At 45.6% G+C, this 17,086-nt stretch overlaps 1 protein-coding gene across 3 annotated transcripts in view; it reads right to left on the reverse strand.

Annotated features, from left to right (window-relative positions):
* Positions 1–17,086, reverse strand: part of LOC111870902 (dynein regulatory complex subunit 7) — a 100,270-nt gene that overhangs the window by 11,456 nt on the left and 71,728 nt on the right. For all 3 annotated transcript variants that reach the window (XM_023863531.2, XM_023863529.2, XM_023863532.1), the window contains 3 exons: positions 2,674–2,868; positions 2,313–2,471; positions 885–1,103 (listed from right to left, as the gene is read on the reverse strand). In XM_023863531.2, coding sequence (XP_023719299.1) covers positions 885–1,103; positions 2,313–2,471; positions 2,674–2,868 — 573 coding nt within the window. The remainder of the gene's footprint in view (positions 1–884; positions 1,104–2,312; positions 2,472–2,673; positions 2,869–17,086) is intronic.

A 17,086-nucleotide genomic window follows, 5' to 3' on the forward strand; every position in this document is an offset into this window, starting at 1 on the left:
AAGTATCCAAAGTACATATTTCAAGAACCTGCTCTAAATATGCATTTTTCATGAAAATTATAACAGCTGATGGCAGATCCATCTACTGGCAGAAATACTAATTACTATCTGCAACAAATGCATGCTTTCCTCTGTCACTGCACTGTATTACCATAACCTCATGCACCACCATAACAGTAGATAGATATAGCATGGCATCCATCCCATATATGACCATACAAGAGGAGAGTCAACAGTCTGGAAATGCATGTCATAAGAAATGACTGAAGGAATGTGACCAAAAAAGATGCTTCAATATTGCTATAACAGACTGCATAAGATTTACAATGCAGTTTATCTATAAATGTGCTAACTGTAAGGTTCCGTGATGAACTACAAAAAAATGTACTCATAGCTTCCATTACTGCTATTATAAACTCCTTTCATATGACTTCAAGCCAAACATACAAGGTTGTTTTCTGAATGCTACTGACATCTCTTGAGCTGTATCAGAACTACAAGCACTTTGAAACCAAAGGATAAGGAGTCATTCTATATAAAATTTAATTATTTTCACTGGATTCCATTTGTACTGACACAAATAGTTCATAAATATGTGTAATGACACCATGTAGTTTTATAAGTGTTATATGCGTTTCAGATGAACATTCTGCCTCCATCATCAGGAGAGAAGATGTAAGTGTTATGTCCCTCCAAATGTTGATACCCACCTACTAGATGGCATGTTGTCATACCCCAGAAGACCATAACATGGATCATCAACATCGTGATAACATCAAATCTGAGTGTGTAAATTATTTACTGAAATAACTTGCCATGCTTGGAAAGAACTGAAATATCCAATTAAAAAGAAATTAAAAGAGGACCAGAAGGCCATGTTATACCTTGCATCGTTCACTGCAACTCTGGAGGTTCACCCAGTAGTTAGTGTGGTTCCATATACTCTCCAGACGCAGAAAGTTGGGATTACTTAAATCACACTTATTGCCAGTCAAGGGATCGATGAAGAATGGCTCCTGAACATTTATGCAAGTGGGTAACACAACTACCCAGCTGTGTACTCGGGTGCCAGAGATTTCATCTGGGGGAGGCTTTTCAAATTCCTGCCAACATAATACACTTAGTTACAGTGCTAATAATTATTTCATGGCTCATGGCTGCATGTTTCATTTGCAATCTGAAAGCTCCAACATCTTATCAATAGCCCTTGAAGATTTCTGTCTTCTGCATAGCCTCTAAATTACCCAAAGGAAAAATGCAACATTCTTTTGTAAAACTCAGAAGATAACAAATGACTGACTCCATTTTGTCAGATTGGAATGATGGACACAACACACACAGGAAAAGCTGAGACACAGTGTCACTCCATGCTTTCAGTTCTGAAGCAGTTGTGTGACTGTTACCAAGAAAATGATGGCTTTTACATATGTATGCAGTCCCCCCCACACCACTGACACACTCACACAATATTCATCCATACTTATACTTACTGTGATGTTAAATTAACATTTCTTGGTAATTTAGTTGCAATTTTTATCCTTATCAAAATGCAATATTTCTTTATTCAATGTTTTGTTGCATTGTTTGTTGAATAATCTTGCATCATTTGATGTCCTTATACTAAGATGTGACACCATTTAGCCTGGCCCAATTTTATTGACACTCCCCCAAATAGCTGATAAACCTCTACCACATTAAACAATGTTACATCCCATGTGTATTAATTATCCTTTCTGCAAAAGTTTTTTAAAGAAATTTATATGGGTCTCATTTTTATCAGAGCTTAGTGCCTCATGAAATCTCTATGTAGCCTTGGACTCAGATGCAGAAGGAGATACAGATGAAGAGGAAGGGCTTTATCATATCCTGCCTGAAACAATAACAGATGATGATAATTTTTATTTGTACACTGCACTGCCAATTACAGAGTCACTTTAAACACCTCTGCTACAAACCTGAATCTTTGCAATATACCTATATATGGTCCACTCCTCTTTTACCGAAAGTAAATCACTTTACAGGCATCGTCACACTGTCTTTTGGTCTAGTGAAAATCATAATAGAAACTGGAGGTCAATCCCAGAGCAGCCAATGAGGAATAAGTGCCATAAGTGGAATTCCCCTTTCTAAGCACATTTGGGATTCCCCTTTCCAGTCATTTCACATAACCTCTATGTGTGCTTGAGGCAAGTCAGTTGGCTTGTCTCGATCAGGAACTTCACCTACAGTCCAGCACTTGACTGTACTTAGGGTAAGAACATTTACTTAACTTAGTTCAGTTAAGTGAAATAAACTTTTTGACAAACACTTACTTCAATTACCAGTCTCATTGCTTCCTCACGTTTCTTCTCTTCCTCTTCTTTCTTGCGTACTTTCTTCGCCTCCATTTCAAGTAGGAACTCGCTGTAGAGATTAGCAGGAGGTTTTATTGCATATTTAGGCACGTCCTTATCTACATTCCTCTTCTCTGCCTGAACATAAGCGAAGACATTTGGTTGAAGTGTCTTTAATGAAAACATCGCCCACAGGTGGAATAAACACAATAAACGTGCAAGTCTGAATCTCGCAATCAGAAATTCAATACTTAATATTGCAGAGCTGCACATCCTAACCTAATCAGTAGTTGCAGATTAAAGGACTGATAAATAAAGATAGGTCTAGTACTGTATGTACCTTTGTGAACTCCGGAAGACATGGGCATACAACTCTGGTCTGGTCAAAAACACAGAATTCTCTGGTGGCACAACCTGACACGACATATGCGTCATAACCAGACCCGATGAGGAAGGAGCAGAGGAGTGTGCTGTACTCAAAAATATTTCCCTTCTGCCTTTCCATCACTGCAGTTGGAGAGAACAATCGGCCTGGCTGCAGGAACACAACAGACACACACATCAACAGTCACGATACCAACTGAGCTATCCCAGCTCCTAATGAATGAATGAATGAATGTATAAGGGGTGGGCCTTCTCGGCCCTTGCACAGCGACCTACAGTGGTCTATTGTGCCTCATCTTCTGATTATCCCCTCAGCAATCCTGCACTTCGAATGAAGCACAGGATTTTGTACGTGGCGGAGCAGAATAGTCACTTGCTTCCATAAAATATTGACCCGAGTGACGTAATCTTAAATAAGCTAAAGCCTCACATTCACACAGGATATGTGTGGCTGTTTCATTTTCTTCTTGACACCTCTCGCAAGTGGGACTATCACTTAGTCCCAGTTTGAAGAGGTGTCCTTTAAGGTGACAGTGTCCTGTAAGTAGTCCCACCACCCACTGTAGCCAGTTCCTGTTTAACTTCAACATCCCAGCTCCTAATATCAGGGTATTAGTGGCATTTTGTTCACATCAGACGTAATGATTACAATATCAGGTTGCATACTCGTTACATCTGATGCGAACGAAATGCCACTAGCACATTTGCACTCATTTAGTTTTTGTTTGTACATTTGATTGGCTCATTTCATGGTTTCCTGACTGTAGATCTCAGCCTCCCAGAGGACTGCACCAAGTTCTCAAGAATTATTTAAGATATGGTTGTACCCACGCATAATTTTAGCAATTGAAATTATTCTAAATAATTATAAGAATTCAGTCCATACCGCACAGAAAATATGACTCTCTACTATAAAGACCAAATGGTTAGTACTGTTTATGGAAACAGTCACTGTTTATTGTGAGAAGCATATAAAACACACAAGTACACTCTGTAGTAGAATGTGGCGTTTTTCTAACCACCAGGCCATGAAGGCATATTAGGGGTACCAAGGTAAATCCATTGACAATCTTAACTTCAGGACTGAAGGTTTACATGCTTTAATAATTTAATGAATAGTGGTAACTACTCTGTGCCAGATGCTTTAATATTAAGGAAAAAATTCCTAGCAATTATTCAAAAGTGTGAATTTATGGAATTCATACAATTCTCAGAATAAACAGTCATAAAATATTATCCCCAGTTTCATGGAGGTAGGCCTAGGCCCAAATTGGGGCTGTAGCATCACAGGAAAAAAAAATATCCCATTGATCTCTTTAATGGATATGCAGTATAGCAGAGGTAGGCTGTGACTTCTAAAAATTTTACATGGATGAACTTCAGACACCATGATAGCTCAGCCGATATAGTGGCTAGGCTCTGAAATCATGACTGAAGAATCAAGGTTCAATTCCTGTTAGGGAGAAGATATTTCCTCTTATTGAAAGCGTCCAAACTAGATCTGGGGCCAATATTGCCCCCTTTCTAATGGGTAACAGAGGTTCTTAATCAGGGGTTAAAGCAGCCAGGACAAGAAGCTGCCCACTCACCCCCATCTAGTGCTAAGGCTAAGAATGCATAGGCTTCTTCATCCATTTCCCCACATGTCTTTAAGGCGTGGTGCTTAATTAAGGACACAGACAAGTTCTACGTTTTAGTTTTCAGATGATCAGTCCTTTGAAACATCCAAAGAGGCAAACAGCGAGAAGATAAAGTTGTGGTAAACCTTAGATGCACTACATGTTAGTAGGAACAGAAAAGTTCTTGTAAATAATATTGGAAAATTCTGTTTCTGCCTCTCAAAACGCACACTGCATAACACCAGTGATACCACTACAATAACGTTGCATAACTGTATCTAGCAAAATCCACAGTGACAGCAGTGTGGTTCCTTTATCAATATAATTATCGCAGCTACTTAGTTACTTGGTTACAATGCTGTATCAGCTTGTGAGGTTAAACGGCACTGAATAACAGACGATTTTGAATAAGGAAGCAGAAGATTTATATGAAAAAGTGGCTACATTGTACTTCAAGATACCATATGGACTAAAGGCCACGGAGTGTGTTTGTACCTCCCCCCCCACACACACACACACACACACACACACACACTAACTCTAGAAGTGTCTAGAACACATGTCCCTTAAAAACCTGTTCCGGTATATTTAACAGAGCTGTCGGTTAACTCAGATTATATGTAGAGCTGTGTACGATTAAAGCATTATGAACTGGAAAGGACGTGGGAGGAAGTGGTCGTGGCTTAATTTGAATTATTGCCCCAAAATCTGCATGGAGAGACTGTAAAAGCAACGAAAATTCTTAGGTTAGCCAGTCTCCAGTCCATGGTTCAAACGCCGGTCCTCCCAAATACGCTGCAGCACCGTTACGTACTTGGAAGGTGTATTCGGTGACGCCTATCATGATCTGAATATGTCTTTATTTCTGGGTCGCGGTGAGACAGAGTCCTCTTGGTTCGCTGGCCATTAATGGGGTAACTGTTTGAACCCCAGAAGACAAATCGGTGGAATGAGAAACAAAATATAACGGCCGACGTGACACGTTGACTCGCCTCACCCTACCCAAGAAACTTATAAAAAAGGCAAACTTGTCCCTGTGCTTAATTAATTACGCACTATGCCATGAAGGCGTACGGGGGAATGGCTGTAGAGATCCACGTATCCTTGACCTCAACAGTAGTTGGTGAGTGCTCAGCTTCATGCCCCGACCGCTTTACCCCGAGGAGCCCCCTCCCCGAACCCAGTGGACATGAGGAAACTTGTTTCCCCTACCGGCACTCGAACTCCAACGCCTCGACCGTCCAGCCAGTCGCTATCCCGGCTTAAGTACTCTGAGAAAAGGTGCCACAGTGAAGGTTCGTCCACCACAAATCCCACATGACCAGACCTGGGATTGCACCCGGGCCGCCTAAGATCTGGATAAGACATGTTCATACTATAACGCTGAATACGAAGGCACTAGTGGATACAAACGACCCGCGAATTCCTACTTAATCAATATAGAGTGGCTGAGAAAAAACTGCGCTCTCTACAGAAACAGGCAGGAAGCGTCTGCACGCAATGTGGCTTCCTTTGTTCTGAAAGTCCGCCGGCTGCCCTCGCAACCGCTCGCAACGCGGCGGGCGAGCCGTTTCCCGTTTGCTCGCGGGTTGCTTTTCCCCATGGCCGCGGTAACTGCGTGCGTGTTCTGGGTTAGGGGTCACCTCACTGACAAGACAGGCAGACACACAGACGGATGGACGGTCAGGCGGACTGGCTGCTGTACACGCAGATTATACAAGGAGACAGTCGGTAGGTAGTTTTAGTACCTCCATCGATCAACTCGCAACGTCAATACAGCCAATACACATTATTAGCAAAGCGCTCATGCCGAAGAACACAAGTAACCTTGTCCACTGTGACGATGTACAAGAATAAATTAACGTTGCTGAAATGACGTGCTATGAGGTTTCCAAGGCGTTAAAATCATGATTACTGTCTGCTATATTGACACCGTGTATTTTCGTAATCGATATCTACACTGACGACGGTGGTATAAAATTCCTGCGAAAGGTTGGTAAACACCTTCAGAACTATACACTGTATTAACCTAAGATAACGACAATATTAATTTACTGAAACGGCCCCAGTGGTTCACACAGTTTCAAACAGTAGCTCAGTCGGTACAGCGACTGGCTGCGGGCTGGACGGACGGGGTTCGATTTCCTGCATGGATACGATATATTTCTCTATTACACAGTGTCCAGACAGACTCTGGGGCCAACTCTGCCTCGTACCAAGTGGTTACTGCAGGGGTCCTTCCGTGGAGGTAAAGCGGCAGATACGTGAAGCTGACCACTCACCTCCCTGTCGAGGTCAAGAATGGTGCAGCTATACCTCCATTCCTCCATACGTCTTCATGGCGTGGTGCTTAAGCCCACAGTCAACTTTATTTTTACCTTTACTCCATGACTATAGCACATGTTGAAGTGTTCTGTCTTATGGGATATAACGCCGTGTAGCCCGATGAAAGTCAATCTACGTACGTTTCGAAGGCACATATCGCCTCCATCTTCAGGCCTTAAGACAAATCCGTGCAAGAAACCAGCATGAAGCAGGCATCACGCAGAGCTCTGCTGAGCCATTAGTTGGAGGTTCCTTCGACACGCCGGTAGACTTGCTCCGAAGTACACAAGGTTACGTCCTGGTCCCCGCTGTTTGAGCACAGTCCAACCCACTCCGTGAGCTGGAAGACCAACTCTTCACGTTGCGTGCAGTACACAACATGTATGACCTGGAATAATCCTTGTAAGTCTTCTCATACGGGCACGCCTAAAAATAGTTTATTGATTGTTAAGTAAGGGATTAATTTACAGCGAGGTTACTAGAGACCTGACGACACATGAAATTTACTCATTAACTTCCACCAGAAATTCGCAATTCTGGAAACCAAAATGGTTACCACAATCGAATCTACCTTATTGCGCATTATGATAATTCCATGAATGTTTTGGGTTCCTCACTGCCTATGAACTAGCTGCGATAGCTCAGTCGGTATACCTACTTGCTACGGGTTGGACGGCCCAGAGGACGGAGTTCAAGTCCCGGAAGTTTCAAGAATTTTCTCAACGTCGTCCAGACAGACTGAGGCCCACCCAAACTCCTATCAAATGGGTATCGGGGGTTATTTCCCGGGGCTGACCACTCACCTCCAGCTAGCACCGAGGTCAAGAAAACGTAGATCTATACATCTACTCCCCCATACGTCTTCATGACGTAGTACTTAATTAGTTTAAGCACAGGGACAATTCTAACTGCCTATGAACTAGAAAACAGGGGTTTAGTTCCCAGCGAGAGCAGAGATTCTTTCCCCTCGACTCCACACCCGGACCTGTTCAGAGGCCCACCAAGCCTCTTCCCCCGGGCACAACTAGGCCGGGAGGCGAGAGCTACACCTTCACTCCCACGTCTAACTTAATTTTGTGTTTAAGCATTAAGATCTTACACACCCCCTACCCGGTCCGGAGACTGTGTGTCCTGAATGACTGTTTCGTAGCTTTCCTCAGCCAATCAAAGGCAAATGCCTGACTAGTACGTCAAGTTACAGCATACCGCCCCCTTCCACGTCCCTTATAATTCATTATTCACTAATTATCCTATTGTTCGAAGCTGTACAGTCTTGACAGCGGCGTTAAATGGAGCATCAACTCGATGCAACGAGGTATCTGGCCCAAATCAAGGCTATACAGAGCAGAAGGCCTGAAGCGATCATTCACATTAACCACAGGTGTGCTTCCCAAATCACGATCTTACGGTTAGCGGCCAGTTAGTGGCCGACGTACCAAGTGCACTCAGTCTCACTCCACTAAGAATAATAATAAAAAAAATCCGAGGGAAAGAAATTGGAAACCCCTAGCCACGAATAGACAAATCTGGCAGAATCTTCCAAGGAAGGTTATGGCCCAAAAATTGTCGTTTCCCCGAAGAAGACAAATACGACGAAGACGATCATGATAAGACAATGCACGCATCATGTAAAAGTTAAAAGCTATCCCTGCAACATGCCGTGGAGGCCCATAGGCTTGTGAGACGTCGAGGCTCCCACACTTTCTCTAGACAATCGGCTCATAGATGGCGGTGAGGTTGTCAGCCTTACTCACCGGTCCCCCTTTACGCCCCAGGAAGATTCCTGGTACTCATTTCTGTTAGAGGCTGAGTTGACCCCTAGGTCATAGTGTGGCTGGAAGGGATAGATGCACTGTAAAATCCAATGGCCTCATCGGGAATCGAACCCGCGATCTCCCGGCTTGTAGCATAGTTTCAGTCGGCCATGGAAGAAGAATCTGGCGTGTAGCGTTGCATGCAGTGTAGGGGGCTGGAACATCATCTAATGTGACCTGTACACCAGTCCGCCCCCGGGTCTTACACTTACGTCACCGCGGACATCGAAACAATCAACCGCGCCGGTACAGCACGCCGCATCAAATATTCCCCTCGTCAACTTGCACACCATCACAGACATGTCCGGCCGACTAATAATTCATTTTCCAGTGCTGCCCGAAATGAAACTCTTGCTTTCTAAAACTACTGAAGGGTTTTAAAAAACAGAATTTCCAATGTCCCATGTTTGTCTGAACATACGGCGCACTGCTTTTCGCCAAATGCCATTCGAAAAATTAATGAGCCGGGGTAGCGTAGTCGGTACAGCGACTGGCTACGGGCTGGACGGCTGAGGGGTCGGAGTTTCTGTCCCGGTAGCGTCAAGAATTGTCTCTTCACCACATCGTTCAGACCGGCACAGGGGCCCACTCAGCTTCTTAGCCAATGGGTTCAGGAGGCTCTTTCCACGAGGGTAAAGCGGTCCGGGACGGGAAGCTGACCACTCACCACCAACTAGTGCCGAGGTCAAGAAAAAGTGGATCTATACAACCACTCCCCCATACGCCTTCATGGCGTAGTGTTCAATTTGTTAAGCACAGGCACAACTTTACCTTTCTGTCTTTATGATCCGAAAAAATTAACTGCGCATTACAATTTACCTGTGATTCGGGATTGCGCGGTCGGTACGATTATAGTGACTGGACACGGGCTGGACGGCCGAGGGATCGGAGTTCGAGTCCTGGTAGGGGCAACATTTTTCTCCTCTCCACGACGTTCAGACCGGTTCCGGGGTCAACCCACCTCCTCATTCAATGGGTACCGGGGGCTATTATCCATAGAGTAAAGCGGCTGTGACGTGAAGCTAAACATTCACTTGTAACTAGTGCCGAGGTCAAGAATCCATGGATCCGTACATCCACTCCTCCACCTTCGGTTTATAGGACTAGGAGCCTGGAGACGTTCAATGAGCAAACTGCCATTGTAAACGTGGCGATTACTTAACGATCCTTTCAATAGCTCAGGTTCTCAGATTATACAGGATCAAATAACTGATTAAACTCCGTGGCCTGTAGTCCGCAAGCGAACTATACCGACCGAGCGACCGCCGCTTGTCGGCGAAGTTAGTGACAACTTTAGCGGATAGAGGACGTCACGTGGTCAGCGCAACGGATCCCCACGGCCGTTAATTTCGGTTTCCAAGACCGGAGCCGCTATTTCCTAGAAACAGCTCCTCAGTTATCCTCACGAGGCTGAGTGGACCCCGTTGCAGACCCACTACTTTTCAGAAAAAATCTGGTAGCACCGGGAACCGAACCCGGACCTCTGGATCTGTAGCCAGGAACTCTGACCACTAGACCACAGAGGCAGTGTAGTTAACAATATAATGGAAAATATGGGGCAGGAGCATATCGAGACTTAAATGGAGCATAACTAACCCAGCATTTGCCTGGAGGGGATGAGGAAAACTTCAGCCAGGATAGACGGTCTTCAGTCCGAGATCCGAACGCGGGACCTGCAGCATATAAACCAGAAGCGCCAGTCATTCGGCGGCTAGACTTTGAGGTAACGTTCTAGATATGAATTCATATGGTAGCCGTTTCGAATCCCGACCGGTTACTGACTGAGCTTTTCCTATCTATTTCTCACTGTCTCCAGGTTCAGTCACGATTTGACTAACTCCTTGCAAATCCGTCCACCTTTCACTGTTATCTCTTGCTGCTCCCACTTTGGAGGATAGAGCATCCGTAAAATACTCTTGTTTCGCTTCAGTTCCCCCCTTTGACGGGGGATCAGCTCGTCGCAAGGCCGCTACCTACACCAACACAGAATAAAAACAGACATTTATGCATTGATTCGAGCCCACGATCCCAGCTTTCGGGGGCCGAAGTCAGTTCATGCCTTAGACCGCGCGGCCACTGTGATCGCCCTAATATCGTCTGCAGCTGAAATAAAAAGGTAAAGATATTCCTGTAACAGGCCATGGAGGCCCATAGGGTTAAAAGACGTCGAGGCTCCTACATTTTCTAGAAGGTCGGTTCACAGATGGCGGTGAGGTTGTCAGCCTTACGCGCCGGCCGCCCTTTATCTCCAGGAAGATTCCTGGTACTCATTTCTGTTAGAGGCTGAGTCGACTCCAGGGACGTAGTGGGGCTGGAAGGATTAAGTGCATTGAAAAATCCAATGATCTCATCGGGAATCGAACCCGCGATCTTCCGGCCTGAACTTGTTTAATAACCTAAGAATTTCAGCGTAAACGATACCGTCGTTGGGAGCTCGGCAGTAGCAGATCCTATCTGGAGGGTCCATGATTCGATACTGAGATCAGTTTATTTTTCGCTCTACATAAGCTCAACTGCTCGCCTCTCGCATTATCGACTTTCAGATCATTTAATGACTGTAACAAGAAGAGACGGTTAAGTTGCAAGGAACTAAGCGACCGGGATTCGAACCCAGCCAGGTGCATTTCTATTCTGTCACGCCCAGAACAGTTCTACAGCCGCCTCGGTCCCCTACCCAGACGAGTAGAGTTAAGCCTCACATATTCCAAAACCACGCACCACGACGAAGTTCTTATGTCGGTTCAAACGGAAAAAATTACTGTTATCTGCACAGAACAACTAAAATAACATACCCAGAAAAGGTAACCTTACGGAGGAGGGGAAAGCCTGTGTGCTGAACAAGAGCAGTGGTTTGGCGAGTTTGGGTCATTTCATGCCGATCCCGTTGGCCGCGTGTTCTAAAGCATGAACCGTCTTCACCCGCTCGAACGCTGGGATCGTAGGTTCAAATCCCACTCGGGGCATAGATGTCTGTGTGAGTTTCTTCTGTGTTCATGTTGTTCTGTGTGTAGGTAGCGGTCTTGCGACGGGCTGATCTCCCGTCCAAGGAGTCCTACCGCTGTGTATATATTAAGAAACTTAAAAAGCAGCCGAGGTCCCCAAGGGCTGTAGATAGGTTCATATCATATGTTAAAAAATAGAATCTAGGTAAAAGGTAAAGTTCTTCCTGTGCTTAATTAAGTAAGTACCACGCCATGAAGACATAAGGGAGACTGGAGGTATAGCTCCACCATTCTTAACAAGATTGAGGTGAGTGGCAAGCTTCACGCCTCGTCTGCTTTACCCCAAGGGAAAGAGCCCCCGGTACCCATTGGATAGAAGGTTGGGTGGACCCCAGAGCGGGTCTGGAGGACATGGAGATAAGAAAATTCTTGACCCTACCGGGACTCGAACTCCGACTTCTCGGTAGTTCAGCCTCTAAACAGTCGCTATACCAACTACCAGACACAGTCTACTTTTACCGGTTCTCACGGTCTCTTCGCTTGCAGATTTCTTATATTTTTCCTTCTACCCTGAAGATGGAGGCGATACGTTCCTCCGAAACGTCGGTTAACACCACATATACACGGTGCCAAATCCCAAAAGACTGCTTTCTTCATAGTCACCGCCGTGAAAGCCTCAAATCTTACATAAGGCAATCTTGTGAGAGTTCACGCACTATAGGCAGATTCACCCTCTGGCAGCTTTACCCCGCACATAAAATCCCAAGTAATGATTGGACAGGGAAATGAACACGCCGTAGGGCCGGTTAACAGTGGCGGCGAAAAGAAAAATCCCTTAACCCGCCGGCAATCGAAACCCGGACGTCTAGTTTTGACTACGAACATATGACAGAGACAAACAAAGATATTTACGTTGGAAAGGATGATTTTAGCGTGTATTTCCTTTCAACTGTTATTTTAGTTTCACTTACGTAAGTTAGACAATTTATGTCACGCGTGATAAAGGTAACAATAGGATGTTCGGGAAGGCCAGCGGAACAGCTGGCGTGCATATGTTGAGCAGTGACTAGGTATAGTCACGATTCTGCTGGCGCGGACAAGAGACTGCGACAACAGATGTGAAATCTTCAAGCTCTTGTTAAGCCCACCGCCATGAACAGCGCGGTAGCGTAGTTGGTTGAGGCACGATGTTGCATTCCGGAAGGTCGCGGGTTCGATTCCCGACGAGGTCATTGGATGTTTAAGAAACGCTGGTATCCATCTACCAAACTACACGGCGTCACACCATAAAAGAGTATTACCTTGATATTAACCGTCGTGACGACCTCATGTTTCATTCAATATTAACTAACCTCTGCAGCTGATACAGGTATATTTGGGATGCCCTAATTCCACCTCTTTCTAAAGGAGAAGGTTCTACTTGGATCTTACATCCTAGGTCAATAGACTTGCTTAAGTTGTGACACATAACATGATCTCTGATACTTTTATATCACAGTGGTAACTATATGTACCTTTTGCTGTAACATTAAAAAGTATCTGCATTTCGCCCATGGATTGGGTTACGTCCAATTAAAAAAACAGAAATTATTTCCCTATACAGCATCAACTAGCTGCTTTATAACGGAGATGCAGTGTGTTTTCTGTGACACGGAAACTGGATTTTTAAATCTTAGGCGGTAGCCATCTGTGAGCCAACTGTCTACAGAAAATTTGGGAGCCTCGACGTCCCACAACCTTATTTTTTTATTGCTAGTGGGGTGGGACTAAGTCCCTTGTACTGCGGCCACTTCTGGACTATTGTACCAACCCCAGATGACAGGTGAGGGTGATTGTGGAGCAATTAGTGGAATGAAGATTGGCTGGGGAAACCGAAGTACTCGGAGAAAACCTGCCCCAGCGCCAATTTGTCCACCACAAATCCCACTTGACCAGACCCAGGATCGAACCCGGGCCGCCACGATGGGAAGCCAGCGACTAACCGCTTGAGCTATGGCGCGGCCTCCCACAACCCTATGGGCCTTCACGGCCTGTTTGAGGGATAGCTTTAATTTTGAACTTTCACCACCCCATACGAGGATCCGTTTTAATATTATCCTCCCATCTACGTGGGGACTTTACTTGATTTGGTAATGCGGCATGAAGACTTGAACATCGTGAACTGCGATTATGAGACCTTCCCTCGCCACGCGGCATTGCTATTGCTGTCTGGCTCAACCTCCACAGACATCACGAACAAAGTATAAGAGCCTGAGTTTCCACAGGGGAAAACAAACACAAAGGCTCGATAAGCTATTTCAGAGAAGTCGCAAATTCCATTCTGGGCAGATAACAGGATACATTCTTAAGGCCCAAAGTTATAATAGCCCGCCCGAGGCGTCACCAGGTCCTTCTCTCAAGGCACCAACTGGCTCGTCAAGCTCGTCAGTGTCCCGCGATCACATCTGAGCATTGTAACGAGACAACCCGCGGGCCCGACCGCTTGGCTTGGCGCCACGAACAAATGGCTTGTCCAGACTCGTTCGCAACTTTCGTGGCGACGCAGTGATCGCGAGGCTCCTGCCTGCCCCACCTCGCTTCGTGCAAGAACCCAGGTCACGTTAGAATGCACTATTTTCGAGTACATACCGACTTCATGAAGCTGAGACAGTTGTGCAGCTACTCAAGGACTTACCAATATTTTATGGAACCCTGAGGTTCATTACCGTGTTCATAAGAGCCCTCCGCTGGTCCCTACCCTTAGCCAGATCAATCCAGTCCATAACGCCCCATTTTAATATTGTCCACACACCTAAGTCTTGGTCTTCCCAGTGGTCTCTTTCTTTCTGTCTTTCCCACCAATATCCTACATTTATTCGTGCTACATGCCCTGCCCATCTCATCCTCAATGACTTGGTCATTCTAATTATACTTGGAGAAGAGTAAAAGTTAGGAAGCTCCTCATTATGCAGTTTTCTCCAACCTCCTGTCACTTCATCCGTCTTCGGTCCAAATATTCTCCTTAACACCCTGTTCTCAAACACCCTCAGTCTATGTTTCTCCCTTAATGTCAGAGTCCAAGTTTCACACCCATACAGAACCACTGGCAAAATTATAGTTTTGTATATTCTAATTGTTATGCTTTTAGACAGCAGACGAGAAGACAAAAGGTTCTGGACCGAATGTTAGTAAGCATTACCAGAGTTCAATCTCCTCTCAATTTCCTCCTGAATAAAACTTCGAGTTGTTACTGTCGCTCCCAAATATGTGAACTGTGCCACGTTTTCAGAACAACTGTTAGACATCTTTATGTCATGATTTTGCCCTGCATTTTGGTGACGAGACAGCAACATATACTTAGTTTTCTCTGTGCTTACTTCTTGACCAACTTCCTCGCTAGTATCAATTAAAGTTTGTGTGTTTTTCTCTACGGTAGGCATGTTATCTCCCACATCTTCAGCACAGACCTGCAGCCGATATGTCCAATTTAATTTCAGTCCCACCTGGTTTTCCTGGACCTTCCTAAGGCCCCCCATACACACACAGTTTGGCCTTCCGATCGACCTTACAGGCAAAACTGTGACAGTTTACCCCCTCCCTTTCCTCCCCATACACGCGCAGATAAAGCGGCAGGCTTCATGCCACAGTCACGGTCTTCCAGCCTATAACGTCGAGTCACACACGTCACGCGCTACGGTCCTGCAGGCAGAACTGACGGACTGACGGGTTTCCCACAGGCCAACAGTCCAAACGATTTGCCGGCCGGCCACACCACACACGTCAGTTTTGCCTTTCAGTCTTCAACTGTGCAGGCCGAACTGTGTGTGTATGGGGGCCCTAATGACATATTCTAAAGCAAAGCTGAAATGCATTGGCGGTAAAGCATCTGATGATAAAGGTAAAGTTGTCCCTGTGCTTAAATAATTAGGCATTACGCCCCGAAGACGTATGGAGTAGTGGAGGTACAACTCCACCATTCTTAACCTCGGCACTAGATGGAGGTGAGTGGTCAGTTTTACGCCCCGGCCGCTTTACCTCCCTTAAACCAAACCTGCTGTACCTCGTTGTACACACAAGTTCTTCCGTCCGTAAGGTTACCTACTCAGCTCATCTAGTGTTGAGGTCAAGAATGGTGGAGCTGTACCTTCACGTACTCATACATCTTCATTGCGCGGTGCTTAATTAGTTAAGCGCCGAGACACTTCTACCTAAGAAGAATCTTTCCATCCACGGCTATATCTCTCAGTAGTGAGTTCTTAATTCGGAGGTTTCCAGCCAATAACAGTGTGTAACGCCGGTCACGGTAGCCGAGCGGTCTAAGGCATGCACTGTCTTCGCTCGCTCAGAAGCCGGGATCGTCGGTTCGAATCCCACTCAGGGCATGGATGTTTGTGTGCGTTTTTCTGTGTTTGTCTACAGGTAGAGGCCCTGCGACGAGCTGATCACCCGCCCAAGGAGTCCTACCGAATGTGTAAGATCTAGAAAAACCGAAGTGAACAGAGAAGTTCATGGAGGTAGGCCTAGGCCCACTGAGGCTGTAGTGCCAAGGGGGGGGGATAATGTGAAACAGTGTATTAGACGTTAAAGTAAGGTCAGCTAAAGTTGTCCCTGTGCTTAACTAATTAAGCACTACGCCATGAAGACGTATGGGGGAGTGGATGTACAGATCCACATTTTCTTGACCTCGGCATTAGATGGGGGTGAGTGGTCAGCTTCACGCCCCTGCCGCTTTACCCCCGGTACCCATTGGGTAGGAGGCTGCGTGGGCCCCAGAGCCGTTCTGGACGCTGTTTACTAGACATACATGCATTTTATATATGTTCACAGGAAGTTTACGGTCACAGAATTTTTGTGAATTTTAACGGACTGGAAAAAGATAGTGATCTGTTCATTTCCTGGCTTCAGATGTGCGGAAATCACGAATACTCGAATAGGATATCCGGTTTCGGGATATGCACCCACAGAGGCAGACGTGCTAATTGTGATGCAATCACTCCTCACAGAATTCAGTGGTCAGACAAGATAAATATCGCTGAGGGAATCTGTTTAGACGGTTTAGACTGGAGGCTGACACCCCTGGCAGAAGATGCTTTCAGTTCCATCCCACTAACGTGACTCCAGAACGTCTTCGAGAGTGAGTCATCATGACTCAGTGTCACAGTCCGTTACGTAAACATGAGGAAGTTACTAGATTATGTTTTCAGCAACGGTCAAAAGCAAGAAGGTAAAGTTAGCCCTGTATTTAATTAGGTACTACGCCCTGAAGATGTAGGGGCAGTGATGATGATACACACACACACACACATATATATATATATTCATTCAACAATGGCTCTACAGCCCTTTGCTGGGCCTTGGCCGCTGTTCAGTTTCGTAACCCTACACACAGTAGGTAGGACTCCTTTGACGGGGGATCAGCCGGTCGAAAGGCCGCTACCCACACACAGCACAACATAAACACAGAATAAACTCACACAGACATCCCTGCCTCGAGTGGTATTCGAACACACGATCCCAGTGTTCGAGCGAGAGAAGACAGTTTATGCCTTTGACCGCGCGACCAATCAGCATATATATATATATATATATATTGTGACATGTTGACCCCCACCTCCCCAGCGGTACGTGGCGGTAACGTAACGCTCGCGTTCTTACGGTAATAGGCGAGCTCCCGCCCCGCCACTCCCCTC

Source organism: Cryptotermes secundus, unplaced genomic scaffold (genome assembly GCF_002891405.2).
Source record: "Cryptotermes secundus unplaced genomic scaffold, Csec_1.0 scaffold896, whole genome shotgun sequence".
NCBI lineage: Eukaryota > Metazoa > Arthropoda > Insecta > Blattodea > Kalotermitidae > Cryptotermes > Cryptotermes secundus.